The sequence below is a fragment of the Anser anser genome, assembly GCF_964211835.1.
Source record: "Anser anser genome assembly, chromosome: 4".
Taxonomy (NCBI): Eukaryota; Metazoa; Chordata; class Aves; order Anseriformes; family Anatidae; genus Anser; species Anser anser.
The window spans coordinates 70,171,151-70,198,856 of record NC_139724.1 but is presented as its reverse complement, the minus strand read 5'-3'; the positions used below and the strand labels follow the sequence as shown (position 1 = coordinate 70,198,856).

The 27,706-nt window shown below is 40.0% G+C and overlaps 1 protein-coding gene across 3 annotated transcripts; it reads right to left on the bottom strand.

The window, feature by feature from the left end:
• Positions 1–25,798, bottom strand: NELFA (negative elongation factor complex member A). Of its 3 annotated transcripts, none has more exons than XM_083835233.1 (12): positions 25,201–25,798; positions 24,305–24,569; positions 17,118–17,289; positions 15,818–15,979; positions 14,799–14,888; positions 11,106–11,236; positions 10,856–10,925; positions 9,960–10,048; positions 8,376–8,487; positions 5,837–6,093; positions 4,733–4,832; positions 1–3,245 (listed from the first exon to the last, which is right to left on the bottom strand). In XM_083835233.1, exons 2-12 carry the CDS (start codon positions 24,554–24,556, stop codon positions 3,061–3,063), a joined length of 1,620 nt encoding a protein of 539 aa, XP_083691359.1. In that variant the 5' UTR covers positions 24,557–24,569; positions 25,201–25,798; the 3' UTR covers positions 1–3,060. The 3 variants fall into 3 exon arrangements, with proteins under 3 accessions (XP_083691359.1, XP_083691360.1, XP_083691358.1); XM_083835234.1 differs by lacking the exon at positions 25,201–25,798 and adding an exon at positions 25,088–25,102; XM_083835232.1 differs by lacking the exon at positions 25,201–25,798 and adding an exon at positions 24,683–25,081.
• Positions 25,799–27,706: the final 1,908 nt, after the last annotated feature.

Here is a 27,706-nt window from a genome sequence, read left to right as displayed (position 1 = left end):
TGAGGGAAAGGACACAAACAGCTCCAAGATGACCAGAGAAGTAGTTCAGAGTCTATTAGTTGGTACATCAGCAAGTCATTCTGGAGTCAGATGTTTTTATTTAGTCTTGCAGCACACATTGAGCTTCATTGTACAGAACCCAGCTAACAACTAAGTGACTGAATATTTAAGACAAAAAATATCAAGTTCCAGGGCCAGATTTTGTTCTGTATGCAACAACTCCATTATACTGGAATTTAAATGATGTTGCCCTTTCTGAACTGTCTGGCACACTACTTTCAGGCCACTGGTTCAATGATTTCATTCTCTGAACCGAAGAGCTCCATGTAGTTACTTCTTACCGTATCGTTTTAAGAACATTGCAAAAGCTTCCCTTTCTTTATGCATTTAAAAAAACCTTTCTAGATTCACAGATCAAGTTGAAATAATGCTATGGTGTTGAAGGTCATAAAGTCACTTTAAAAAATAAGTTACTTTGCAGTGTCATCTTGATCCTAATGACCTAACAGAATTAAAAATACTGTGTTTCTACTTAAAATTTCCATTTATTGCGTGACTGACTTCAAACAGGCCTGGAGACCAACTTTGTTATGCAGCAAAGAATAGGCAGCAGCATGGTAGGCTTCCAACGCACTACCGCACTCGGATGACTCAAGTGCATTCTAGAAGGACTTCTTGAAGAGGGGAGGGACAGCTCTCTCCATCCCAACGCCACAGGTCTGAAACGCAGACTCATGCAGACTAAAAGTTTAGTGAGGTACCTCCATTAATCTCAAGTAAGCCAAAAGAGTCATCACACAGCAGCACTTTGTCACTACCAAACTGCAAAGAGTCTTGAAACAGCAATTTATAATAACAGTACATGCCCCTCAAGCCAGTCAATTTTCTAAAATTTTTTTTAATTGTATTTGGTACTTGCAGCTTATCTAGCAAGCAGGAACAGTTAAGACAGAAGTATCATACATATTTACTTTACAGGAAACTGGTCATCACAAAAAAAAACTTTAAAAATCTGAATGCAGAAAAGGAATGTCACTTTCCTTTAAACCTTTCTTTTAAAAGATGAATCCTTTTATATTCTATTCTTAGCCCTTACTGTGTAACATAAGGAAATAAATTATAGCCATGAAAATGCATTTATACTGAACTCATCCTAAAAACTAAAACCCACTACTCATCCGCACTTGTCAGGCTGGTTTCTAGCTGCTTAAAGAAAAAACAATCACAATCTACACTGCATCTGAAATGGGCTAATAAAGTGGAGGAGAGCCCACCATGTGACAGTTATATGTGGAACCTAACTTTCACCCTAAAACATGCACAACACTCCGTAACAGTAGCAGGTACCATCAAATAACTTGCCCACTACAGGAGCTAGAACATTGTGTATTTGCTCAAATATAGTTAAGAAATCTATAATTTTGGTCACATCTCAAAACGCTGTAGAATACAGATTCTTGTTACTTATGCTTTCCACGTTCAGTTGGATAATAGGTTGAAAAACTAAAAATAAAAATGCAATAAAAAATCCTCAATAAAAAATATTCTAAACAATCACCTAAACATCTTTGTTAGTATATAAGTACTTATGGGATTTGGTCTGTTTCCTTTTCAGAAAAGAGAAAAGCCTCATTTTGTCCTAAGAGTTCCACTTTAACAGGAACCTCTAAGCCAGCCCAAGGTACCCCCTCAGCATTAGAAAGCCATTAGGCTACTCGTTGTACGTTTTCCTTCCAAGCACCATTCCCAACTAAGCACAGCTCCACATACAAGTACTGGCAGAAACCAGGCATTTAATCCAAGTCTCCCTCAAAGAATGAAAACAAGTCTCCGAACAATGAACCTTGAACTATGTACACGTTCCCAATAAATGCAAGCTATAATTACACAATTAAAGTCAGGTTAAACCAGTGGTGTGAAAACAGTTATAAAGATAAAAATGTGCTTCTATTAGAAGGGGACAAGTATAAGGCACATTTATATGCCAGTATAATTGTAGCCACATTAGTGATTATAGTGATAACTGCACTGGTAAGAACCACAGCTATACTCAAAGCTTTTTGGATCAGGGCTTGGTAATCAAGCAACTTATGACTGCTCAACCAAACAAACATACATTAACACTGCCTCAAGACAAATTTTGTTTTGCTAACCATCTTATTCAGAGACATGTCAATCACTTGGAGGGGCATTTAAAAATGCAGCTGCAATCAGCCTTGAGATGTACTAGTTTTGTTTCCTCTCAGGCAGTTCAGAGGGCTTGACATGCAAGAGCCACAGATCAACTTCTACCCTTAGACATCCATGGCAAAGAAGTATCACTCCCACACAGCAACAACCCACGGCTACTTTTTTTTTGCCTAGTTTTGCTATTTTTTCAGAAAAAATTGTGATACTCAGTTTCTCTGGATCTCAAACTATGCCAAATATAGACTAAGTCGTGCTGGGCATAGACACTGACAATATAGCAAGCTAAAGCTGCTCAATCCCATCCTATGACCGAAGCATAAAGAGGCTAAACAGACAGTGGCTACCATTAGCCACTAGACATCTGCCACCTGCAATATTCAGTTATACTGCAACCAAATTACAAAATAACCAAGCATTGACCTGTGGTGCTTTAAGTGTCCATTCTTACAATGGAACCCACGTAGCCAATGAAAATATTTTTTTACAATAAAGATCTGTGCCCTTGTTTAAATGGTAAACTGTGAATGACTGTGCAGTAGTCTTCTCTTGTGGTACTCAGAAGTAAACTGCTCCCAACTGTAATCTTTCAGTTGTGATCTCCTTTTCCAGCATCTCAAACTGTAGGAAAACAAAACAAAAAGCCACCAACCACTTCCCCCCTAAGATCACCTTTCCTTTTACCGTATTAAAAAAAAGTTTGACATCATCTTCTTCTGCATTCACTGAGCCCAGTTAGGTCAAAGAGCCACAACTTCTATGCTGGAGGGTAATAAGAAATGTACACATGAATGCCATTTTGTACAGTTAACATACTTTATGAGCTGGTTGACTCTAAGCTTGATTTGGTCCAGTCTGCTGCTGCTGCATCTCTTAGGAAACATTTGTTATAGGTTTGTACTTCTTGAATCTGGTCCATTCACCAGTAGCATAGTTCATTTCAAAGACTGTATCAACCAACATAGTGGTGCTGCCAGTGCCATCTGCCTTTGGTAAATCTTCTGTATGCTCACTGAGTTTGATTTGAATGATGTCACCTTGCTCTTGGCAAGGATTCTCTGTGAAAACAAGAATAGAAACAAGTTATACATTTCAGCAACATGAAAAAGAGCACCTGATAGAGATTTAAAATCTCATGCCAAAAAAAAAACCAAACAAACCAGAACCAATAGCAAGTAATGACACTATAGCAGGTAGCCACAAACTTTTTACATTGCATACATCACAGGCTATATTTTAAGTACAACAAAACCAAACCCCCAAAAGATGAACACATCCAAGGCTACAGTAACTAAACAAAACAAAAGGGGGCCATGAGCATGCCAATATCATTTCTGTCTGCCTTAAGAACTATAAGAGAAGGTTATATTTAGATAGGATTTGGTAAACCTGAACTACCAAAGTTCTATTTGGGATACATTTCACAGCTAAAAACCTCAGTTTTCAGCAGTTGTGGAGGCCCAAATAACTTCACTGAAATCACTCGCCCATAAGATTTTCCATTTCAGCATGAGTACTGAACAGTAAATGTCAAGCTATTGGAACTGACACTCAGGAACTCAAGAATATCACACTTGACAGTTATTTATTCAAATTTCAAAAGGTGTTAGCATTACTACTGTAGGAATTCATTATTATATACTTATGTATTTCACATAAACAAGTAACAGGTGCACACTTTCAAAAAATAAGATTCTACCTTGCATCACAAAAACATTGCTGTATGTATTAAAGTACATCCTGCCGCTGCATTCTGAAGTAGCATCTAGTACTAAGAGCACCCTCATGAATGCAGGATATACAAAACTTTCTTTAAGCCCAGTGATCATCACAGTAACTCTATCCTGGCCATCTTGAATACCACATTAATAACTACATTAATCCAAATGCACGAGCCACATTTAGGCTCCAGCACTCCAGTGATAAGAGGCATTAAATACCAAATTAGAAACCAGAGCTAGTGCAGATGAGAGTTCACTTAAGGATTCTTACACCCATTCTCATCTTACAGTTAGTAGTCTGCTGGGTAAAGCAGCCTTCGTGTATCAAGGCCAGTATAGTATAAGACAGCTGATCTGTGATTCATAGCACCTGTAGCTACTCAGAGTGCCTGAGACAACAGCTGCTACATTTCTAACACTGCAGAGCTCAGGAAGAGGTTCTTAAAATGCAACTGTTACCTCAAGTTGCCCTAAAAGAAGGTGCATTCACCAGTCTTCTAGACAGAAGACTTGGACACAGTCTGTTCATTGTTCTGACTGGCTGGCTTATTTCTCCTCAACTCTTGAGCACCGATATCACGTGTTCTGTTCTATATATGTTCTGTGTTTAGTGGCTGCTGGGACAGTTCGATTCTTATCAGACCAAAGGCCCAAAGACCTGTTTCCAGGTAGTCAGAACTTCAATCCATAAAAACACACACAGTTCAGAGTAAAGCAGAGTAAGCTAAATCAAGACTCTTGCACTCACATATGTATACTCAAAAATGCTACGTTATTTCAGATTGGAGTACTGAAAAGCAAAGTAATTTAGTCTCAATACATGCCTCTGGATCCTGCCATGAATCCAAGTATAAGAGCCTTCTCTGGCCTTGTAACTTTGTTTGCAGTCTTGAACATTTCCTGTGCAGCATACATTTGCTCCCTCTGTAACAGATACAATAAATATGAATTCCAGTGGGGAAAACACTGCCAAAAGGTACTGTATTAATACCACAAGACAAGAAAAAGAATAAGGTAAATGTTTTATGTAGACATAAAATAGACAAAATCCTTAACCTCAAACCTTTCCCTCTTTAATGCTTACTCCTAACACTTGCAGTGACAACTGAATTCTGAAACACACTGAGAAGATTCTTTAAGTAGTTACAGAAAGATGTAAGAGACTTGATGTTTACCCTATCCATTCTGTATTACGATATTTTTTTTTTAAATACTTCCTCTACAGCCCAAACAGCCTTGCTGTAATTTCAAAGAATTTTTTCAGTAGCTCTGCTTTACTTTCAAAAAAAGTCACACAGCTTCTTAAAGTGCAGATCCTGCAAGCTAGGCTTACAGGCACACTTAGTAAAGTCTTCAAAGCAGTTGCATCTCAAATTGATTACCTGCTTAACCTGAAGCACGCACATAATATACAAACATACCAGCAATAAGAAGCTGTAGCACATAAGTAATTGCTGTTTAGTTTCCTTCTCACTCTCAGGCTTTAGAAGATGTGTAATGGGGAGTGGGAAAAGAAATCAAGGCTTTTGCCTTTATTCTATTGGTACCTTCTCTCCTACCACTGCAACAACATGATCCCTTTTAGCAGCTCAACATTAAATGCAACAGCTCTGCTGGAAATATGCCTTTCTCCCAAAATTCTTTGGGAAAAGGAACAAAATAGGGTTATGTAATAAGCTGCTGTAAATAAGGGCATCTGTAACATCGACACTGCACAACTAAAGTTGTGATTAACATTTAAAGGCAGCGATGCTAATGAAGCCATAAAAATGTTTTCATTATCTTTGGTTGCAGATAAGCAGCTTCAATCACTCCATGAACCTAAGGCCATGAATTGCCAACATATCAAGTAAGATCAACAAATAAAAATTTGCATATTCTAATCTACATCAGAAGTCACAGTTAAGAATTTTTTTTTTTAAACTTACTGTAAGAGAGAGGCTTTTTTTCGGTGGTGGCTGTTGCTGAGTTTGAGGGGCCACTTGTGGTGCTTGTGCTGCAGGGGAAATGGCAGGAGGTGTGGTAGGTGTTAGGGGTGAGGTAGGTGTAGTTGCAGGTGTGTTAGAGTTACTATTGTACATGGGTGTTCTTTGTTTGAATTGTGCAGGAAGAGTTGTGGTAGCATTTGGAGCTGCAGGCTCTTCAGTCTGTCTGTTAGTCTGCAAGGCCTCTCGTGCAGAGCCAGCTGTGAAAACCAATCAGGATAATAAAAGTTATAATCCACAAACAGGTACCAGCAACACCAATGGACTTTATAAAGAGATCTAAAAATTTCAATTCTTTCATTTTAGCACCATGACTCAATATGCTAATACCCATCTGAAAAACTGAAGAGCTAATATTCCCTCCACTCATTTGCCTTCAGCAATCAGACAGTGAGTAGCTTTCCAATATGGATTACTCTGCATAGTACCAAATTTTATGTTTAATGGACATCAGTTATTAAATTGATCTACTTTTTAACTTATATTGCTATAACAACTGTATGCTGACCCTACCAAGGTTATTGCTTTACTGTTATGTAGAAGCCAAAGAAAAATATTTCATAGGTTTTTTTTTTTTACCTAATGTAGCAGCAGCTTCCAAAGGAAGTGGTAATTAAGCATCAGCCAGTAACAAATACTGAAAATACATAAATACTTCAACAGATAAGAGAATTAAATGCAGTCTCCAAAATAATTCATTTAAACACTAACTGCTAAGAGGGCCCAAACTCCTCAATATTGAGGAGCCCTAACTTCGATTTTTATCTCAAAGTTCATTTATTCACCTGTACTTGACCATACAGGGGAGTTACTATTCCAAACCTGACTGCAGCTGAAGATAAGTTATACAATCAAGTTACTGTGATTTCACAAGTTACTGCACTGTCCAGCAGACAGCAGATACCCAGCACATGCCCTGGTTAGTTATATTTTATTGCAGCTTCTTGACATAGGCACAACTTTTAGTACTTTCCATGACTCTCATGAGGTTTAAACTAACCAATTTTTACTGCATTCACAACAGACTCAAATGCAAATACAGATCAGCTCAGCTGATAATTCAGATCAGAGTTTAGAGAATTTGTGGGGTCTATCATTTATTCATCTAGGCACAGATATAGCATCTGTCTTAGCAATATAGCTCTTACCCAGTAAGATGTGGAACAGGACACTGGGTACTTGCACAAACATTTGTAACAATTAGCTGCCTACTAGTTTTGTACAAATCTCTTAAGTTTTATTATAGGCTTCCTCTCATGTCAGAATAATTGACTTGCATAAAGTAACATATGTCAATTATGCAACCTCAGATCATATGAAACCAACCCCAAGGATCTTGTGTCTCTCATTAAGAAAAGAGTTTTATATTCCATGCCCATATGGAAAGCTAGATACCCCACGCTCCAGAAGAAAATAAAGTTAGAAAAAAAAGGAACAAAGACAGAATTTTAAACTAGGCTGCTTCTGCTGTTGAATACATTGCCAACACCCTGGAAAATAATACTAACTGCTGACAACACTGATGCGCTTTTGGCTGCACTCCTTCCAGAGATGCCAATTTTCTGCCAGGGAGGTTTGCATGGACCTTCAGAGAGATTCTGAACTGTTTCAGAGCCAAGTTAAACGATCAGTTTTTGCATATGACTTTCTATTGTGACCAACACGCCACAGCTCACATAAAAGCAAATGTTACAGTACCAGATATCAACAAGCACTTGTCAAAATAACGCATTAGACTGCAACAAGCACTTGTTAAAATAACGCATTAGACTGCAACATCGGTTCTCTGTTAACTACAAACTCGGGTAATGAATCCCAGTCATGCACATCTGTTACTGCAAACTGGTATGTTCCTTTAAGACTTTACATCCAGCAGGGAAGGAAAAGTAAAGGAAAGTGTGTTAAAATACAAGATGGAGAAAAAGCATTGTACAAGAGTTTTGTTTTTTAAAAACTGATGACAGTTTTCCAACACTGAAAGAAATGTAGCACTTCTCAAGTATGAGGGAGCTAAGGTATTAGCTATCAGACAAAGTAAAAGGAAAAAGGAAAAGCCTATGTGAAAGCTAACATGTACCTGCTTCTAGGAACACACGACTCTTGAAAGCAGTTATCCGTCTTGTAAATAGCATGCATATGGTTGTGTCTATATTGACTATATACTCTATCTTTATGTACATTACTGGTGTTTCTTTGGGAAAGAAAAAATTGTATTTCCCACTATAGGAAAAGAAAAAACAACCAGTAAATTAAGTCAATCAAGCAAAGCAGTCATTTTAAGACATAAAAAGAACAAGCATTTTCTTTATTTGGATAAGTACAGACATGTCATTTAACCTAAAGGCTGGGTTCTTGCAGTGGATTTTTAGACTGCTAAGGTCAGAGTTGAGGGACAGTATGTTTGTGAAAAGTTAGACAGTAAAACCGTATAGAGTTAGAAGTATTAAGTTCCAATAGCAAAAAAAAAAAAAGTATCTTTTACCTGGCTGTGTTTCAGAGCTTGGGATATATGAGGAAGATGGCACCACACTGGGAGTAGCAGGTAAATAACTTGTAGAAGGTAGTGCTGGCTCATTGTTCAATGAGCCAAGTTTCTGTAAAACAGAAAAGTGTTATGGTCATAATGCATGTACTTATGTGCGGCTTTTCCATTTTAAATACAGCTTCAGAATTAGTACTGCTAGAATATTCATTATGGGAACTTAATTACGGACTCCTCTCATAAGGTTCAAATGTCAAACTTGCCCTAACTCCCTATACAAACTTTGTACATTAGAATTACCTTAGGAGGAAGAAAAGCAGCTTTTATTTCTCATAATTCAGATCAAAGTTGCTTTCAAAGACACAGCTGAGCCAGAAAAAGGTATTATTGCAATGGAATATGTACATTTGCAGAGTTGAGCTGCTGGAATCAGAGATGCTGAAATTAACAACCTATCCTGTATGTTATATTTTTCCTAAGTAAAACTAAGATTTAAAAGACTCGCAGGTACTCAGTACTGTACACCGACCATGATTCTTAGCAATATTTAGCACTGACTGACCCTACTCTCTACGGACAGCAGCTCCCAAACAGTGCTGTCAATGGCATCTGCACTTGCAAACCAGGGAGTGCTTGCAGCCACCACAGTTCAGGCTGCACAGCAATGAGTGACCTCCAGCTGCCTTCAGTTCCCCTGCCCCATTTCTTAGTTATGGACATGGAGAACAGGTATCTGAAAAAACTGCATGGATACTATCTAAACATTTTCACAGTCTTGCAAAAGCAATGTCCTGAGATACAATTGAAGAAAGGTAAAGCCGCACCAGTCTTTCCAATGTGTCCTACCAGAAAGGATTAAAAGACCCACACCACTGACTGTACCACATTTAATATTGCCTTTTCAGTAGATCAACTTTTTTTTTGGGCAGGGAAGGGGAAAGAGTAGAGAAAAAAGTACTGTTAAGAGAAGGAGTGGATATCCCTGAACTGTATGGGTTTTAGGAAGAGATTATAAGCCACAGGTATTTGGACAGAGAAAGTCCGCTGTATTTCTCCTCCCTTGTCAGTAGTAATGGAACTGACTGAATCTAGTTACAGATTGATCTGGAGACCTCAGAAGAAGCTGCCTTCTGAATTAAGCATCATTTTTACAAGATCACAAAGGAAATGGAGAAGAGAACCACTGAACAGTGCTAGCATACAGATTCTTTTCCTCAATCCAGGAGACATAAGTTTTTGAAGACTTCTTTCTTACTTAGCTACATAAAATTCATCTCTCCCTCCTAGGCATGGCCCAATGAAAAGTACTCCTCACTCTGCATCTGTGCACACTGTTCCACTACGGTCACAAGTGATGCAGAGTCTTGCAGGTGGTCCCAAAATGACTATCTCACTGGGTATAGGAACGTTCCCTGAACCTGGGATGTCTGACAAGAGGCGGCTTTTTTTTTTTTTAAGATTACTGAGGCATGCTTCAACAGCTTAGAAAGCTATCAGTGTTTTCAAATAATGTGTATCATGGTCTCCTCATCTTTATGCTGTTATTTGTTTTGGGGGTAAGGTTTTCTGATGTTTTTTCTTTACCTGTGTAGACACAAGGCCAGCAGCATAATCTGGAGTAGCATTTTCTACTACTGTTTCTTCTTTGGCTTGCTTTTCCACAACTTCTGTATCTATTACATAGAAACAGAAGTCAGTTCAATGAAGTTTTCTTAAATAGTGAATTAGATTTACTTTTAAATAAGAATATAAAACCACATTTTTTCAGATTCTGCTAAACCATGCTTCAGAGGCATACGCTGGAAGTTTACAGTAATGAATATATAGTAAACTTCATAGACAATTTTATAAAAAACAATGGTGGAAAGAACCACAATATAAACACACATCAAGATACAGCAGCTGAGCAACTGGGCAGGACTAAATTTTCTGACAGTAAAAATCTTTTTTTTTTTTTAAATTGCAATTGTGATTTTATTCTGAGATAGGTGTTTCTGGAAACAAATACAAAAAGGTTGTTCTGGGGGTAAAAAAAGCTGGCTACCATATCTTCCTGATACTTAGTGCACTATCCCTTGAGTAAGAGTAGTATATGAGATATGTATATGAGATAAACTTTTTAAAAATCTCGCCTGCAATTTTGGAGATACAGATTTTTTTTTTTACGAGATTACTCTGAATTTCTTTACATGGCTGTGCAACCAGTAGAAATAAGCATAGCAAAATCTGAGAGCAATTTCAGACCACCTGAAGCTAGTCTCACACCCATCTTTGTTGTGCAAAGCACAAGTTTTTAACACAGCACATTACATTACGATTAGTGGCACTGGGGAAAACAAGTGGAATTTCTCCCTTCAGGCTGCTTGTTGCCCTTTTTTCTTGGGAGCTTACCTGAAAATGAGTTTTAACAAATCAAGAATAAAGTAGTACTATAAACCTAGATCTGATTTCCAAGTACATTAGCAATGTTCTATACCAACCTAATGTCTTTCTTCTTCTCTTTGCTTCACGGCCAGCACCTACCATATCCAGCTCAGAGATATCTAAAAGCTGAAAAAGAATGCAGAATCACAGTAAGTTATTAAATTTTTGTCAGTTTGTATCTAAATATTATCCTTATTTTTTTTCTTTAGTGTACTGATATGTGATTCAAAATAGCATTACAAACTCACTTCCAAATTGGGAGGAGATCTGAGTGGAATGCAAGCGACTAAGAAAGAGTTCACCTACCTTTACTCCTCTTTCTTTGCGCAGAGGTGTTCGTGAAGGAGGAATAGGAGTCCTGTTTCCAGAAGGGCTAAATACACTAGGTGCTGAAGTACTCCTGAATGGAGCTTGTTTTGGTATTCCTTTGAGTGGTGCTTAAGGAAGATCAAAAAAGGCAGCAATTGAAATACTTGCTTCATTAGTTACAAAGAACAATAATAAAGAGTTCTTCAGCTTTTTTCCCTTCTTAATAGCCCTCCACCCCCTTAACTTCAGAAGTTTCTAATGTGGAACTGTCTACTAAACGTTTTTCAAAGGTCAGATTGGGCTTTACCCTTCAAACAAGGAGTAAGAGTCACTCCCTAGGCTAATGCTTGCAATTCCAAAGCTTAATAAGTAATTTTTATACAGTTACATGCCTTGAATGTTTTTCTGCACATTCTAAATGAATTAAATCAAATAAGCTGTCAAAATAACTGCTATCAAAATATACTTTTCAAACATACATTTATACTTTCCTTATTTACAAAGAACAAAACTCAAACACAAACTATTAGGCATCAGTGTTCAGACTATTGCCAAAGTTAGTCTTTGAACATTAAGACCTAGTTACTTGGTAAAACTGTATCTAACCAAAGATTTTGGCCAGAGGTTGTTAAAATTCCTGTAACTGACTAACGAGTGCTCCTGCAAGCTTCTTTCTTTTCATTGGGCTTACCATTTACATTTACTAAGGAGTCTCATCATAGCACAGGCTGTATTGTCACTAAAGGGGTCAGAACATGGGACATCAAGGTGCTCAAGCATGTCCAGAGAAGGGCAATGAAGCTGGTGAGGGGTCTGGAGAACAAGTCTTATGAGGAGTGGCTGAGGGAGCTGGGATTGCTCAGCCCGGAGAAGAAGAGGCTCCGGGGTGACCTTATCGCTCTCTATAGATACCTTAAAGGAGGCTGTAGCAAGGTGGGGGTTGGTCTATTCTCCCACGTGCCTGGTGACAGGACGAGGGGGAATGGGCTAAAGTTGTGCCAGGGGAGGTTTACATTGGATATTAGGAAGAACTTTACCGAAAGGGTTGTTAGGCATTGGAATGGGCTGCCCAGGGAAGTGGTTGAGTCACCATCCCTGGAGGTCTTTAAAAGACCTTTAAGAGACATTTAGATGTAGAGCTTAGTGATACGGTTTAGTGGAGGACTTGTTAGTGTTAGGTCAGAGGTTAGACTAGGTGATCTTGGAGGTCTCTTCCAACCTAAATGATTCTGTGAGAATCAGATCCATTTGTAGATGTCACGATGTACAGAGCATCATGAAAGAACCAAGATTTACAATGCCTGGGTTGAATACTAGTTGTTTTGATCCAAAGCAAGTTTTTGCAGGATGACCAACCTTTCGACTTTTATAAACCACAGAACATAATTGCCTACCCTTACACTTAAGACAGGAGAACTTTGGCAGCACATTGTAGCTGAAGGGGACACCAATACTCCCCCATCAAGGGTGCCACCACTCCGATGCAGAACACGGAGGCTGACCATCAACGCTGCACAGTTACTGTGAGAGACAGCACAGTCATGAGAGCCACACCTGGAGAGTTAATAAGCTGCAGGGTAGCCACCCTGGCTTCTTCCAGAGCATCCCAAATCACCACTCGTATTAAAAGTGGCATCAGTCCTATTCATATGGGAATGCTTGGTTCTCCCACAGAAGTAACTACATTCTGCACCTCTGAATATAAATGCATGAATCTGGCACTGGAACAGGCTCCCCAAGGAAGCAGTCACAGCACCAAGCCTGCTGGAGTTCCAGAATCATTTGGACAATGCTCTCAAACATATGATTTTATTTTTGGGTGATGCTGTTGGAGTCAGGAGTTGCACTCAATTCTGACTTGGAAGGAACCCACAACGATATTCTATGATTCTATTTATTTTTTTTTTACCTCAAAGGCTCCCAATTTCTCCACCATCCCTGCTTTTTAAGGCAAAGGAAAAAAAACCCTAACACCTCAGATTTTAGAGAAGCTAATATATAGTTTGGAAGTACCACAAGGTTGGATGCTGCCTCAGATGAAAAATGCTATTTGGCTAGTGCTGTTATATTGCTTCTGCAGAGCTAAAGGCTTTTGTAATCCAATGGAAGGGTAAATTACTGCTTCACATGAGGGTTTAAAATTCTGGAGCTGCTGTTTGCACCAGGAGGATCCAACTTGGCTCTATACCACAAGCAGAAAAATTGCTGCCTCGATAGTAAGCAAGAGTTGCTACGCTTAAGCAGCTGTTCCCCCCCCAACTTTACAGAGTTACCCCTCTATCTCACACTTTATATAAGCACTAAAACCAGCAATCTTTCATCAACTGCTAAAAAAAATCAGCTAGTCAAATACATGTTTGTCAGGTCTTTGAGCCATCTAACAATCTCCTCATACCCTACAATTTGATCAACATTTTAGATCAAACAGAATTTTGGTTTGATGCTGTATACCCTGAATCCTTCTATATATTTTACTGAAAACGTTTTCTGCACAGGACAATTCTCTGACCTATATGAGTAAGTTTCAGCAGTGGAAACCCCAGCTGGTCCCATAACTGGTATTTCTACAGACCACCTGGCTTTAAAGGCCAAAAGACTGCTTTAATATTCAATAGCTGAAATAAAAGTTAGAATAGGAAGTATCACAGAACTAATAGTCAGTTTCTACATAGGACGATTTTTAGTTCAAATTTCAACTGCACTTCTTGCATTTATGCAGGAAGCACAATCGTGTGGCTAAACACTTTGATGCTCAAATCTAATACATTAAAATGCATCAAGAAGGTGCCTTGTTTCTAGATGCCACACCGAGAAATTATTCAAGTTTTATACCTCAGCAACATACTGGCGGTCAGAAAAAAAAAATCTAGCTATGCAGTGATTTAGAGTGTTACTAATTTCAAACCCTCTTCTTGCTCCCAAACTTATAGAAAAAGATCAGGCAGTTAGGAACTTAGTGAACAGTTGAAATTCTTCCTTCAGCTTTGCATTAATTATTATACATCTTTTTCATGTCCGACAAATAGAAGGCACTGCACATGCTTAGCTGCAGTAAGCAGTGTTCCACTAAAATACTGTGTTACTTAACGCTCAGAAAACAACTAAGAATATCACAATGATTGGTTGGCTCTTAACTGAATGTTCCTTGCCCTTGCTTGCATCTGTTTGACAGATAAGAAAACCGCAGGTAAATCTCCGTTATGTTTAAGCTAGCCTCCTTGGGAGTAATCACAAGTTACTCCACGCACTACAGTTAAGAGTATCTTCCCCTCCCTTTCTCTATGGGGAATTATACGGATACACGCTAGTTTCAATCTACTTTGCAGTATTTCAGAGACCACAGCAGATTACTGTGATCCACTCACTCTGCTCCCGTTTGGAAGAACACAGCTTAGTCAGGAGTTATTCCTGGAATGATGCAAATCAAGTTCTTACTAATGTCTATAGGCACGATCTATCTGCACGTTTTAAATAAGCATGGCAGATATTCTTGCTATCTAAAAAAACCACCACTCTTGTTCTTTTTGAGAAAACTTGTTAAAAATTTTAAACAGCTGTAAAGAAAGGAGTTAAATGTTTTACTTCAATATAAGTTAAGCTTTTGTAGAAAACAGACTTAGCATTTTTAGTCTTCATCAAATGTTATTTTATCAGATTGTCTTTCAGGGAAGCGATACAAGTAAGCCATACTTGTTGTATCAATCTTTTTGACCAGTCCCCTGCCTTTGGCATGAAAAGGCACTCCTGCAGTCTTCTTGAGCTGTTGTGCAGTTTCTGTTGCTACAAAAAGAAAAAACCCAAAACTTCAGTTATTAAAAAATCTGTGCTGAACAAATACAATACTTGGCTTCTCATAAAACATTAACTAATAAATTAAAAGGTGGGAATATCGAGAAGAAATGCGTTTTAACTAAACAGGGCATTTATGTAAGGTACACAGTATTTGGCAAAATGCAGAGTCAGTATGACTCCGCAACTGACAAAATGGTCTAAGCTAAAAAAGATCAGAATAGACAATTTACTCAATAAAGATCTTAATAATTAAAGAAAATTTCATACAAGATAAGATTTGTAGCTTTTTTTTTTTTTAAAAAAACAACACTGACTACTTAAGCCACAAGCAAGAATCAAACTGCAGCAATACAGCAGCAGGTGAAATAAACTCCTAAGATCACTCAGATCAGCTACCAGTATCTACATGTATACATACGTTGTCTTTTGTTAGTGAAAACCCTATTGGCTTTCACCCCTCCATAAAAACATACTGAGCAAAAGAAAGCATTAATTAGCAGAGCAGCTCTTGTCCCTGTTGCAGAAACATATGGCAAAATAAAACTGTCATACCAGTTTCATTTCGGGAGCTTTAACCAAAGCTGTCCCTCACAAGTCTTCACAACTGACTTAAATATACCCACAAGAGAATATATCTGTGCTTTAAAAAGATACAGCTTTTTGTATCCCTTTTAAGTCTGAAGAGCATTTCAATCAAGACTAACATTTTAATATAATCATGGCTAGAATGACTTGCACCTGCCTTTTTCCACACATGCCTGTTTATCAAGGGTGCATGCATAGGGGGAGAAAAAAAGCTTTTATAACAGAAAATATTGCCATATATATCTTTACTGGAGAATAAAGCTAACAATGAATTTTCCTTTCACGATTTAATTTGTTACTCAGTGTTATAAACTAGCTGTAACACTACTTACACTTCTGCAAGAGTTCAGCTCGGAGAGTGGCACTTTTAGGTTTCCTTTTCAGCTGGAAGTGTTTCACTGGGGGAGTAAGTGGCCCAGCTAGTGTTGTCAAGGCATTTTTGTTTAAGTATTGGCATTCCAACGGCAACATAGCTGATGTTTCGCATTCACTTACTGCATAAAGAGTTAACACAATACACATGGGTATAAACATCTGATAGCTAATTACAAAGCATTCTACAACTTGACTCTACAGGTGTTTTAAGTTTTAGATTACTCAATTAAACACCAAGAGTAATTTAGTTCTAATTAAAACAGTATATAGCCGCTTAATAAGGTGGTTTTTTTTTTACATTAAGTTCATAAGAGCTCCCATGTTAATCGCCTAGACAAATTATAGCAATCGTAAGTGAGCTACCATTGTTAGAGTAAAAAAATAAAGGAATTCTCAGATTCTTCCTTTTTGTGTAGTTTTTGAAGACTACTAAACAGAAGTCAAAACCAGGAATGTGGGTAGACAAATCAGAACCAGGAATGTGGATAGACAAATGATCATTTGTGTACAGTAAAAAACAAGATGCTTCTACCTCCAAGGCATTCCACTATCGGAATATCGCAATCCTAACTCCAAGCCCATTTCTGATCATTGATGCCTAAGGGGCTTTTTCTGGGCAATTTGCTAAATCAAACCCACTGAAACAGGAGTGGCTTTGCACCAGCATTTACAACACTGTTTGAAGTAGAAACTGTGCAAGTGCCTGGGCCGGTATTACCAGCTACTGGACCATCCACAGCTAGTCAGACAGCAAGTTAATGCTCCTTGTGACCAGTCCTTTCCTCAGCACCTATCATTTGTTGGCTAGATGAAGACTTAGGGCAGAGATAACCCACCCACCCCACACAGGTGCTGCAGAAACCTCTCTTATTGTTGTCCTTAGCACAACATACAAGAGAACAGTGTTTAACAGCTTAGCTTATGAAGCTGCAGTAACCCAGTATTACCTGACTGTACATACAGTCCGTCTACAGCACTAGTGAAACCACATTAACTTGTATGTTGCCCTTCACAAAGGGACGCGGTCTGAGTTCTGATGATTTGTGAAGAGATAATTTAAGAGGTTACCATTCCTCAAATGTCACAGTTCCAGTATCATGCCAGGTCATGAACTGTGGCAGTTATGAGAGAAGACATACTGCTTGTCCTGATACCAATACTGTTAAGACAGTACAGTATCTTCACTCCCTGTGAAGAGAAAGGTTGTTCCTGAAAAAAGGTATCGTATTTCCGTAGCTTTCTACTACACACACTTACCTTTTTCTCTAAGCTCTCCTAAAATATCTTGAACATTGGGATTCTGTTCTTCAAGATCAAGGTTAAGGGAGCCAGTATCTGGAAAGGATTTTAAAATATCAGCTACCATTAAGACCCAGGGGTCTGAATCCAAGGTAGCGAGCTGGATAATTTCAGTCAGTGCCCCTTTCATCTAACAAAAAAAGAAAAAGAAAATCAGCCAATTGGAAACCGTTTTAAACAGGTTGTAATTGGGTTAATTATATATACATATATATATATATTTAAAGACACTAGTATAAACATGCACAATGTTTTACTACTGGGGAAGGGAAGAGGGAGACTGCTTTAACACAGTTATACATTAATTACAGAATGAAGCAAAGAATTAACCAAAATTTTTCTTACTAAATACTGTTTTTGGTTTATCTAACAAGTGTGCTTTGAGCTTTTGGCAGCTCAAAGCTTCATTCAGCACAGGACATTTTCACTAGAAACAGGCCACATTTTTACAGCATTGTCCCTGTACATTCTATGGCCCACTTACACACCCAGTGTACCCACAGATTACTATCAGTCAGTATTCAACTAGAATACAAGTTAAGAACAGGTGTTTGAATTAAGATGTACCCTCTTTTGTGCTGCAGAATAAAATAGCAGAGACTGTATCTACATCACACAAATGTAAGCCAAGTCCTCAAAATTTTAGTTAAGCTTAGGCCAAAAATTGTTTCATGCTAATAAAACTTGCAATACTTGACAAAAACTATTACAGAAGTACACCCAGCCCTCTAATGCCACAAGTAGTTAAGATTTTTCCATCTATATTAGGCTTCTGTAGTGAGATCTTTTTCCTTAAGCATTTATCTCAAAAAAGGGGAAACGTAAAAATTAATGAAAAATATAGTCATGGTAATTTTTTGAATTACTGATCAACACACGTTAGCATTAGTAAATAAAAATCTAGTGATTGCAGCTGGGATTTTACAGAGTGAATTGCTATTTCTTAAAGTAGCTGTTTTAATTCATTAAATTTACTTAATTCATTAAATTCAGCTTAAACCTCTGAAATACAGACCAAACACTTGTTTTTCTTAAGAAAACTGCTTATGTAAGCATTAAAAGTATTAGCTTCACAGAACTAAGATGATCGAGATGTAGTGCATTACGTATCAAGCCACAAACATCAGAATAAAGTCACTGAAAATGTTTAATGCTGATACCATACGTATAGAGTCTATCTAAAGAACTTATGACCAAGTATAAGGAAACACTTGAATTTTGACTATTCACAGCTGATTGTGGCCCATTACAATGTCTACCTGTTTCTGAACAGAAGGAGAAAAGCAAAAGATTTGTCTTCACCTTAATGCTGTATTTATTTCCCTTCATCTCAAGCTGGCTTTCTCTCATATGAAGAGATCTAATAAGCTTACTGTACTCATGCAACCCTAAGAAATGAAAGCTGAATTTTTGCTCTCCATTCGCCCCCCAAGCACTTTTAAACCTCAGCAGTCAGAGGCAGACAAACACTCACATTTCCCAGTTCTCTTCACCCACACAATGTTAGTGCCCTCTCACTTTAGTCAGGTGTAAAAACAAGTGCTTTTAGAGGGCAGTTTGTCCTTCAACACGAGCAATGCTTCGTGTGCTCACAAACAAAGCGGATCAGTTTGTCCAGCTGCAAACCTAGTAGCTCCCAATAGCTTCCAGCTCGATCAGCCCTCAGTGTGGCTCACTAGTCAGACTTTAGAACCGGGAAAACAGCAGAGCAGAAAGTTGACACCACAACAGTCATTTGCCATTTTCAGCAGCACAATTGATTTGCTTTGGATTAAAGTGACTGCATAACCATGGCCTCGCACTGGTCAGCGTGCTGTCAAATTCAGCCAACGCTTACCCAAGGGAGAGAATCAACTTCTAAGGCTCTAGTCTTGGGTGTCCTCCACAGCTCTTTTCTTTCTCAGTAAACATAAAAATCCCTCCCAACTCCACACAGATTTGTCAGTCTCTGTTCTAAGCCTACACTGCCTGTCACAAGTCGTTTCTCCTACAGCAGATGAACACAAGTGTGAATACTACCCAAAGTCTTGTATTCTCATATCTGTCCCCTAGGGATTCAGGGCTGCTTTATGCAAAACACCTGAAAATTCAAAACACACAAAGACAGCTGCTGAAGCTGTGATTTATTTCTAACCTGTGTACCAGCTTTTATCTGGACACCACAGATACGCAGATAAATGCATAGAACGCAATTTTTCCATCAAAAACTCAGACAATAGTTGGAAGAAAGATGTCCCCAGTACCCTCCTAATTTAGCCTTTGTATCTGCTCCACTGAACTCACTCTCGCACCCAAAATTCAGAGTTCCATCCTATATTACATACGTTCCTATGGCACTGCTGTCCAGGCAAGTTACATCCACACTGCCCTCGGGACAGTCTGAGCTCAGGCCGCTTGCTGCGCCACAACGACTACGCTTGGCACGATTCTGGTTCCTTCAAGGAAGGAGCGCAGGAAGAATTTGTTCGCCTAGCACTGGACAAGTGACATTATCACGTAGCCTCCCAGCAGACGGTAACGGAACAGTCCCTGCCATGCACAGGCACGTGGAAGACTCTCCACCGTGCCCTGTGAGCAACCCAAAGACCTTGCCTGAACACAGGTTTGCATTTGACAAGCCTGGATTTGAGTTTTGCTGCAGGTTTGCCTCCAAGCTGCAATTTAAATACACATTCCCAGTTTGAAGTTCAACTGGTAGCCAGAAAAAAACTTCTGTTGTCTGAGAACGCATGAAATGCAGCTTAGCATTAGAGAATCCTAGGTATGTTTTTTTTTCCCCTGTTACTTTTCAGCACAGCCATAATCCCAAAGTCTTAATTGAGTAATATTGTAACACTGGGTCAGGAAGAGCCTGATAGGCTCCACCAGTGTCTTGTTAGGCATGAATGTCAAGATCGGATGCAACATGTTCTGGCACTTATCTCATCTAAAACTCAAGCATCTTAAGTATTTTTCTCAGCCTGCTGGCATAGGACATGACAAGAAACATACCAAGAAAGGATCAGGCAGGTTGGAAAAAGCCCAGGAACTGAGACAAAGGGAGATTAATAACGGCTGTGCAGGAAGAGCATAGACACCGCACTGTGGGAATGGGTGAAGAGAGGAAACATTACTAGAAATACGCCAAGTCATAGCTCCAGCAAGACTTCTTGCAAAGCATTCCCACTAATTTGCTTGCTATTAGGCCTAAATTAACGTGGGACTATGCCTTTAAACAACTGCACCAATAGCTGGCTAACAAAGCCTATCAAGCTCTAATCTTTTAGGGGCCACAGGTTATATTTAATAAGTACCTGTGCAATTACAGAGCATTTTCATTAAGCTAAAAGCACTGGATGGAAAGCACAGTATTAATATTTATGTGCTACAAAACTAGGATGGATCAAATCACACTATTGTATTATTTTAATAATGACAAAGTGTAAAGTGGCCAGAAGTAGTATTAGATTAAAATACATATTGCATCACAGAAAAATGGACATTAAATGCAGGCCAGAAAGCTGCATAGCAGCCTGGCTATTCTGAACACGGAGGGAAAGTGAGTGCCAGGCACCTGCTTATGCCTTTGCACTAGTGCCCCACAATTCTCACTTGCATGGATAGGTGACTCCTGGTTCATACAAGCAAGCAAAAAAAATAGACTTTTACTCTCTTCGACACAGCTCCAGTCATACAAGGGCTGTGTACCTTACTTTTAAGTTACTTTTATGGAGCACAGAAGCACACAGCCCTCATTCCAGACCTGACTATAACATCAGTCTAACCCTGAACAAATAAATGAAACCCTTGCACAAAACAAAAAACCTTGCTGTCATGGATGTGAACTGGGCAAAAAGGAATATAATATGCAAAATAAACAGAAGTTACTGCTCTGCCAACATCACCACTACGCTGAGCATTAGGCATTATTTCAAATAAGCATGATTATCTAGAAAGAGTTCAGCAGAAAAAAAGCTGGGAGGCAGGGAGATTTGAGAGTTCACAAACTCTGCCCATAGAAATACAGCAGGAAAGGATATTTTTGATAACCGCCTACAAAACACTGAACTATTAAAATAAATATGAGAGCCAATTATCCTTATTAGTCAGCGGGAACAAACAAGCTGTAATGAGGTTCACAGCATGATAAAAATTTAGGTTTATTACTTATCCCACAGGAGTATTACGAGGATTAAGTCACTAATATATACACAATATTTGGAGCAGGGACTGAAAACACAGTACAAAATTGCAGGATATTGCATTTGAGAAGAAGCATAACACTTCAGCAAAGGACTGAGCTTTCAAGAGAGCTCATTGAAGATTTGCTTGTCTAGACTGCAGCCTTCACAGAGATTTAGAAAGGACAAGCAGCCAATTAAATCCCTTCTAAACCAAGTAATACCACACTTCTCTTGATTACCACATCAATTTTTACTCAGATGTCTGCCTCCAAATGGTTTCCATGCTACTCTGTGCCAGTTAAAATGCTATTATAAAGAGAACAAAAAAATGTTTTGAAGAGAACTAAGTTCAATCTGTTATCTAGAGAGGGAAATATCATTTAACACGACCAGAAGTATATTCTGCATCCTCTATCAAGATCCTCAAAGCTTTACAAAGCTGATGCAATGTTTTCTAATACTATTTTAAGTTTCCAAATGCCAGCTCAGTGCTCCTCACACACGATCTATGGACTGGCACATGGTATGGAAAACATACATACTACTTCCTAAGGAGACTAATAAAATAATTTCATAGTCAAGTTAAATCACTTTCAGATATGAGAATGATTTCCAAGTGAAGAATTTCACTTCCAGATAGCTAGCTACAGTTATGCCAGTTAAAATAGAGCAAACATCAACAGTAAGCTACATAAATAGGTTTTATTTACGAAGACTTGTTATCAAACTCATCACATGAGTGTCTGATAAGACATCCCCTTCAGTCAGCAGCTTGGTTCCACCAGCTATTTTTTATCATTTATAGAAGCAAGACTATGATGATACTAGCAGAGCTACTAACAACGTTAAATGTTTCTGCCTCCTTGGTTTTTCGTTTTTAAAAGGAGGGTTTTTTAAGCTCTTCCTCTCAGTAAAGAATCATATTCCCTCCAAATAATTAAAATGTTACAGGTACTTTGTAAAGGGCTGAAGATACAGTAAATCCCTTGATTTACTTGATTACATCTTGATCAAGTGTGCTCTGTTTACCAAGAGAACATTAAATTTATGATTGACTTCACAAACAAAGAAGTGAAAAATCTCACAGCATCTTTTGTTTCAGCAGTAAGAAGAGCTTTATATTTGGAATACAACTAATCACTGTAATTATCTATAAAAAGGAACAGCAACCAACTTGCTCTTATTTAGATACACTTCATCTCCATGGTTAACAAAAGCACAAATCAAGTGCAGTTGCTGGCTACCTGTTCCTTAATTTTAATCAAATTTAAAAATAGTTTTTATGTATCCAGTGAACACACAGGGCATTTCAACATATTATTTTAGTTTGCTTCAATGTTGCTCCCTCAGAGAGCTGGCATTTGACTGTTATTTATGAAGGAATTTTACAAAGCATAGGGACCTTTCTCTTAGGCCTAAAAACCACCACTAATTTGTTGGCTTTTTTTTCTGCACACTGCAATACTTATTTCTTCCAAGCTCCTTGGATTTTCACACAGCTTCATAAGAATCTTGCATACCCAACAGTTCATGTGAGCCTATGGAGTTCCCTACCCCTCTCTTTCTGGCCTGGGTTATTTTGTTTGTCCAAAACACAACTGCGTCTATCACATAGAAGTAAGACAGCCTGTGCTCTGGACAGGCACTAAGCATAAATATCATGTTTAAAAAAAATAAAACAGATGAAACATACTGAGCAAGTGTTTTTTTTTTTTTTAAAGAGACAGCATTTACATTTAACTACGAACATCCACACAGACATATAGTACACGTAGGGGTCTGTCTTGCCACAAACTAGTGCTTACACTTGATGCCTGTGCATTTGCAGCTTAGAAATACACAAAACACAATCAGAATGATGTAGTCTCCCCACACCCTGTCTAGTACATGTGTATAAAAAGTGTAAGCAGCTGTGTCCTACACAAGAGACTGGTGCAAGCACAGCCGAGGTGCAGATTAACTGTGCACCATCTCCGTAATTGTTATGGGAAGCCATACCACACACGGCACAAGTAGGATAGGAATTCTTTAAACCTGACTGATTCACGTTAAGCTTCTTCAGTCACTCTTCAGATATTGCCCCAAACACCAGTAGGTAGTAATAAGCCAGCTGCAGATGAAGTATGGTCCAGTGCCAAGCGAATAACATCTTCTGGACCTACAGGTACTGCTTGCAGAGGCAGCTCAGGCTTCCACCAGCCAGCTTATTAGCCGGGGTAGGAGAGTAAAGGAAAAGCACCAGCTGTTCTCAGAAAGGTAAAAATGTAAAGATGGCAGTTTTCCCCTCAACTAAGATGTGAGTGCAAGAAGGTGGGAAAAAAAAACAACACTGCTCATCACAGACCCTATATCCTTCATCTCCAAAGTTTCAGCACTTGCTGCTGTCCTTCCTAAATCCAAGATGTTCAACTCGGGACACCTACACAGCTGCCAGTACTAAAGAAGAGGAGTTAAGGAAGCCTAACGCACACCGCCGCTCCTAGCCACTCCTGCCCCTCTCCTAACCCTGCAACGGGCTCAGAAAAGCCCTCTCCTCCAAAGCAGCGCCAGAAGCATGCAACCCGCCCCAAAACACAGCCCTACACAGCCCGTGTGGAGGTGTGAGAGAGGTTTCGGGTGGAAAATTGCTTCCAAAAGCCCAGTGGCAGGCTCGTTGGAGGGCAGGGGGGCAGCAGCAACGCCTGAGGTGCTCTCTCGCCCTGTTCAAGGGAAACCCGAGCGCTTCTTCTCACACCACGGCCCCCTGCCCTGCAGGCCAGGCCTCGGCTCACTGAGGCCTCCTTTTCTCCCCCTTTTCTCCCTATTTCTCCACAGAAAAGCGGCGGGGAGAAGCTCCCCGTGCCCCCCTCCCCGGCCACCTGCCCTTGAGGAGTATTTAAAACAAATTAATGAAGAAAAAGACGCGTGGGGGGAGGCGGTGCTGGCGCTGCCGCCCCCCTTTCTCCCCTCACGCCTCGGCTGAGCTCCCCCCGGGGCTCTCACCTCATCCACCGCCCGGCGGGGCAGGTGCAGCATCCCCAGCAGCAGCTTGAGCTTGACGGCCGAGGAGAGGCCGTGGAAACAGAGGCGGATGTTGTCGATGACGGACGCCGTGAGGAGCGAGGCGATGCTCGGCGGCGCCCACAGCTCGTCCGTGGAGCCCAGCTTGTTGTGCAGCCACAGGCCGGTGTCGCTCTCCCGCATCGACGCCATCTTGGGAGCGGGGCGAAAAAAGAGGGGGTTCTCCACGGGCATCTTATGAAGACACCTAAAGGGAGGGAGGAGGGGTGAGGACCCCTGCGGGTCGCAGCCTTGTTCGTAACCCAAAATGGCGGCGCGCTGCGAGGTTGGCTCTAGGGAAGGCGGAGAGCCTGCCGTAACCTAAAATGGCGGCGCCCACGCGGCGGAGCGCAGCGAGGCTGCTCGCGTCTCTCGCTCAGGTGCAAAATGGCGCCCGCCACAGGCATGTCTTCCGTAACGCAAGATGGCGCCGGGCGGCCACAGCTCGTCGCGCCTCACGGTCTTCCTCAGCGTCCCCGGGGCTGTGAGGCGCCGGCAGCCAGGAGCAATGGGGTGTTAGTTCCCCGCTGCTCCGAGGCAGAGGCCGGCCCCTCGGCGGCCCAGTGTGCCGAGCTGCCGCCGCTGAGGGCGGGAGAAGGGCTGAGGGCCCCGCTGCGAGCCCGCCCTTCGCTCCCTGGGGTTGGGCCGGCCCTCCTGGCGCAGCGAGGGGAGCCGGAGGTGGCACCACGTCTCCTTCCCTCACAGCCCTCATGTTCTCCCTCCCACCTCACATAAGGCCCATATCAGCCGTGTTTCTGCTTTGCCCGTATTGAAAATGCACCCTGTATCGCCTATTAACGTCTAATTAAGGGGCTAATAACATCTTAAAGTGAACCCACCTCCCTCATTTCTGGCTTCCTCATCGCTCCCATCCTTCTGTCAGCCTTTTGGCTTTCTTTTTACCTCGGCCGGCTGGCACAGCGTGCCAGCGTGGTTGCTGGATGATGAAACTTCCCTGTAAGGCTGTCATTTGACAAAAGTGGAGTTGAGTGCCTTTTCCATCGTTTTCCCCGGAGATTTTTGTGCTGGGATGTAGGAGGTTACCTCTGTCTGATAGACTAGCGGTAGCTACTCACATTGGGGTTTATTAAGCGTACGTTCATATTCCCTTGTGATTCAGCTCATTGTTATTTAAATATGAAAAATTAATCAATTGCCTAAATCCCAGAAGATTTAGAGTTATCTGAGTGTGGCATAAACGGTTCATTTTAGTGTCTTTCTAGCTGAAGATAAAGCAAAGGAGTTGTAGGAGTGCATAGCAAATTCACTTTTTTGAGTGATTTTTTTTAAGCTTTTGAACGAAAATGTTTTCTTTGCAACTTTCTTCCTATAAAGGAGGCAGTTTACAACCTGACTTCTCTAGGAGAGCAAAGCAGTTGTTGCTGAAGCTCTTTATGTTTCCTCAATCCTGTTACAGAGTAGGTTACTTTGTTCTCATTGCAGCTCTTGGTCTTGGCTGCCCAGGGTCTATGTTACCCTGATTTTTATCAGTGTGGAAGTGTTTTAGAGCAAAAAGTTTCTATGTGAATGAATTACATATGAGTACAATGGGATTTTTTTTTTTCTTTCAGAGCCAATCATTGAAAATGTGTGCACATAACATGCTTTTCATTATTATTATTTTTTTTTAAACAAAACTGTAATGGAATAGTATTAGTTTAGACATATAAATAACATGTAACTATCACTAGTAACCTTTACTTTCCATTAATTACATCCAGTTGTTTAAAGGAAGCACCAATATTCTTAAAACTTAGGCATCTGCTTAACCATAGTGCAAAATCCCATTGAGTTCACTGACACTGTTGTATAGCAGGAGAATGAGTTTTGGGGTGCAGGTTACCTGGGGTGGTGAGTGTGTGTTCCTGTATTTTATGTAGTGTCTCACAGAATCAGGTCTGATTATACTTAAGGTTATACATTCTGCTGTGAGAAAGCATTCTGAAAATAAAACCTGCAAAGTGGCACAATGGTGACAGAATTCCCCAAATCTGCCAGTGAGGCATAATTTTAATAGCTCATCCTTAATTCTGCCTTTTTTTTTTTTAACTTTTGAAAATGTATAATCCACGAGAGACTGTACAGCCATTTTACAGTTGTGTTCAAGAAGCGGTTAGCACAGAGAGTTGAACTGGCTCCATGGGATGGCACTAACGTTTTTTAAGCACCGGACCTTGACAAATACAACTCCATAGTGCAAGGTGTGGAATTGTACAGCATCGCTCTACCAGTTCACATGGACTGAATGTTTTTGAAAGAGTAATTTTGTTCTGGTAAATTTTGTGGGGGATTAGGTACCAACTTTCTCGAGCAATGCTGAAGTTGCACACTGGTGGAAGCTAAGGGGGTATTATTCCATATTTTGTTCCCATGCTTTCCTTGAGGCATCTATTTTTGGCCACTGTCAAGGCTTAAAGCGCTGGTCTGCATGGCTGTTTTTTATGAGCTTATGAAATCACTTTAAGATCTTATCTGAAGTGTGATTTGAAAAGGGAGCCTGTTATGTGAGATGTATCTGGAATATGAGGTTTTGCATAGTCAATTTGGCTGCAGTCCTACGACCTGCAAATTTGTCTCTATCAGCTGTTAACTGAATGGGCATACAGATGCTGTGGAGATTAAGACAAAGTGCCAGCTAGCTGTAAGAGCAAGCTTTTGTCCTGTTTAGCTACCTTAACTTTCTGCTTGAATATAAGAAAGCTATAAACATTTTTTAATCTAAATTTTTAGTGTGAATAGTGGTTTTCAGAGTAGTATGGCAAATATGAAAGTGCTCATTCCTTAGGGATTCCTGATGCTAGAGGATATACTTGATTTCTCCGGAAGTCCTTAATATCCCATATGATGTTGCATCACACAGATAATCATCTGCAGATGTTTTCTCCTCCAAGTTGCAACTGCTGTACTCAAAGTTGGTGATGTTGAACAACAAGTTGTTGAGAAAAATTGAGGCATGCTGCAAGAAAGACTGGGGGCAGACACACTAGATTCACTTGCCCAGTTGTGATAATATTCAGATAAAAATAGATGTAGACAAAGATTCATCTGTGAATCTACTTTATAATTGTTTTAAGAAAGATATATGTCTTTATCTCATAACAAAATGAGTGCCTCAGGAGCTTCCCATCCTGCTGTTTGTCTTGGTGGGTTAGGACAGAAGTGCTGTGCTACCTGTCAGGCTCAAAGTAATTGTGTATACTCGGAAAGAAGTTACAGGGATAGTGCCTGGAGTTTTCCTCGTTGAGGGGGAAGCAGCAGTGCATCTCAGCTGGGCACCAAGAGTGGTGCGCTGGCAGGCAGAGGTTTCAGCTTGGCATCGAGCTCTCAGTGAACAGGAAGCTGCTT

Bases quoted from the DNA above. Each gene is read 5' to 3' on its own strand.
- NELFA (XM_083835232.1), bottom strand. From the start codon at position 24,768: ATGCCTGTGGCGGGCGCCATTTTGCACCTGAGCGAGAGACGCGAGCAG. The intron at 15,980-17,117 runs GTAAGTGTGTGT...CTCTTTATGCAG, and splicing joins AGGAGAGCTTAGAGAAAAAG to TAAGTGAATGCGAAACATCA. The intron at 11,237-14,798 runs GTATGGCTTACT...ATCTTCCTTAAG, and splicing joins CAAAAAGATTGATACAACAA to CACCACTCAAAGGAATACCA.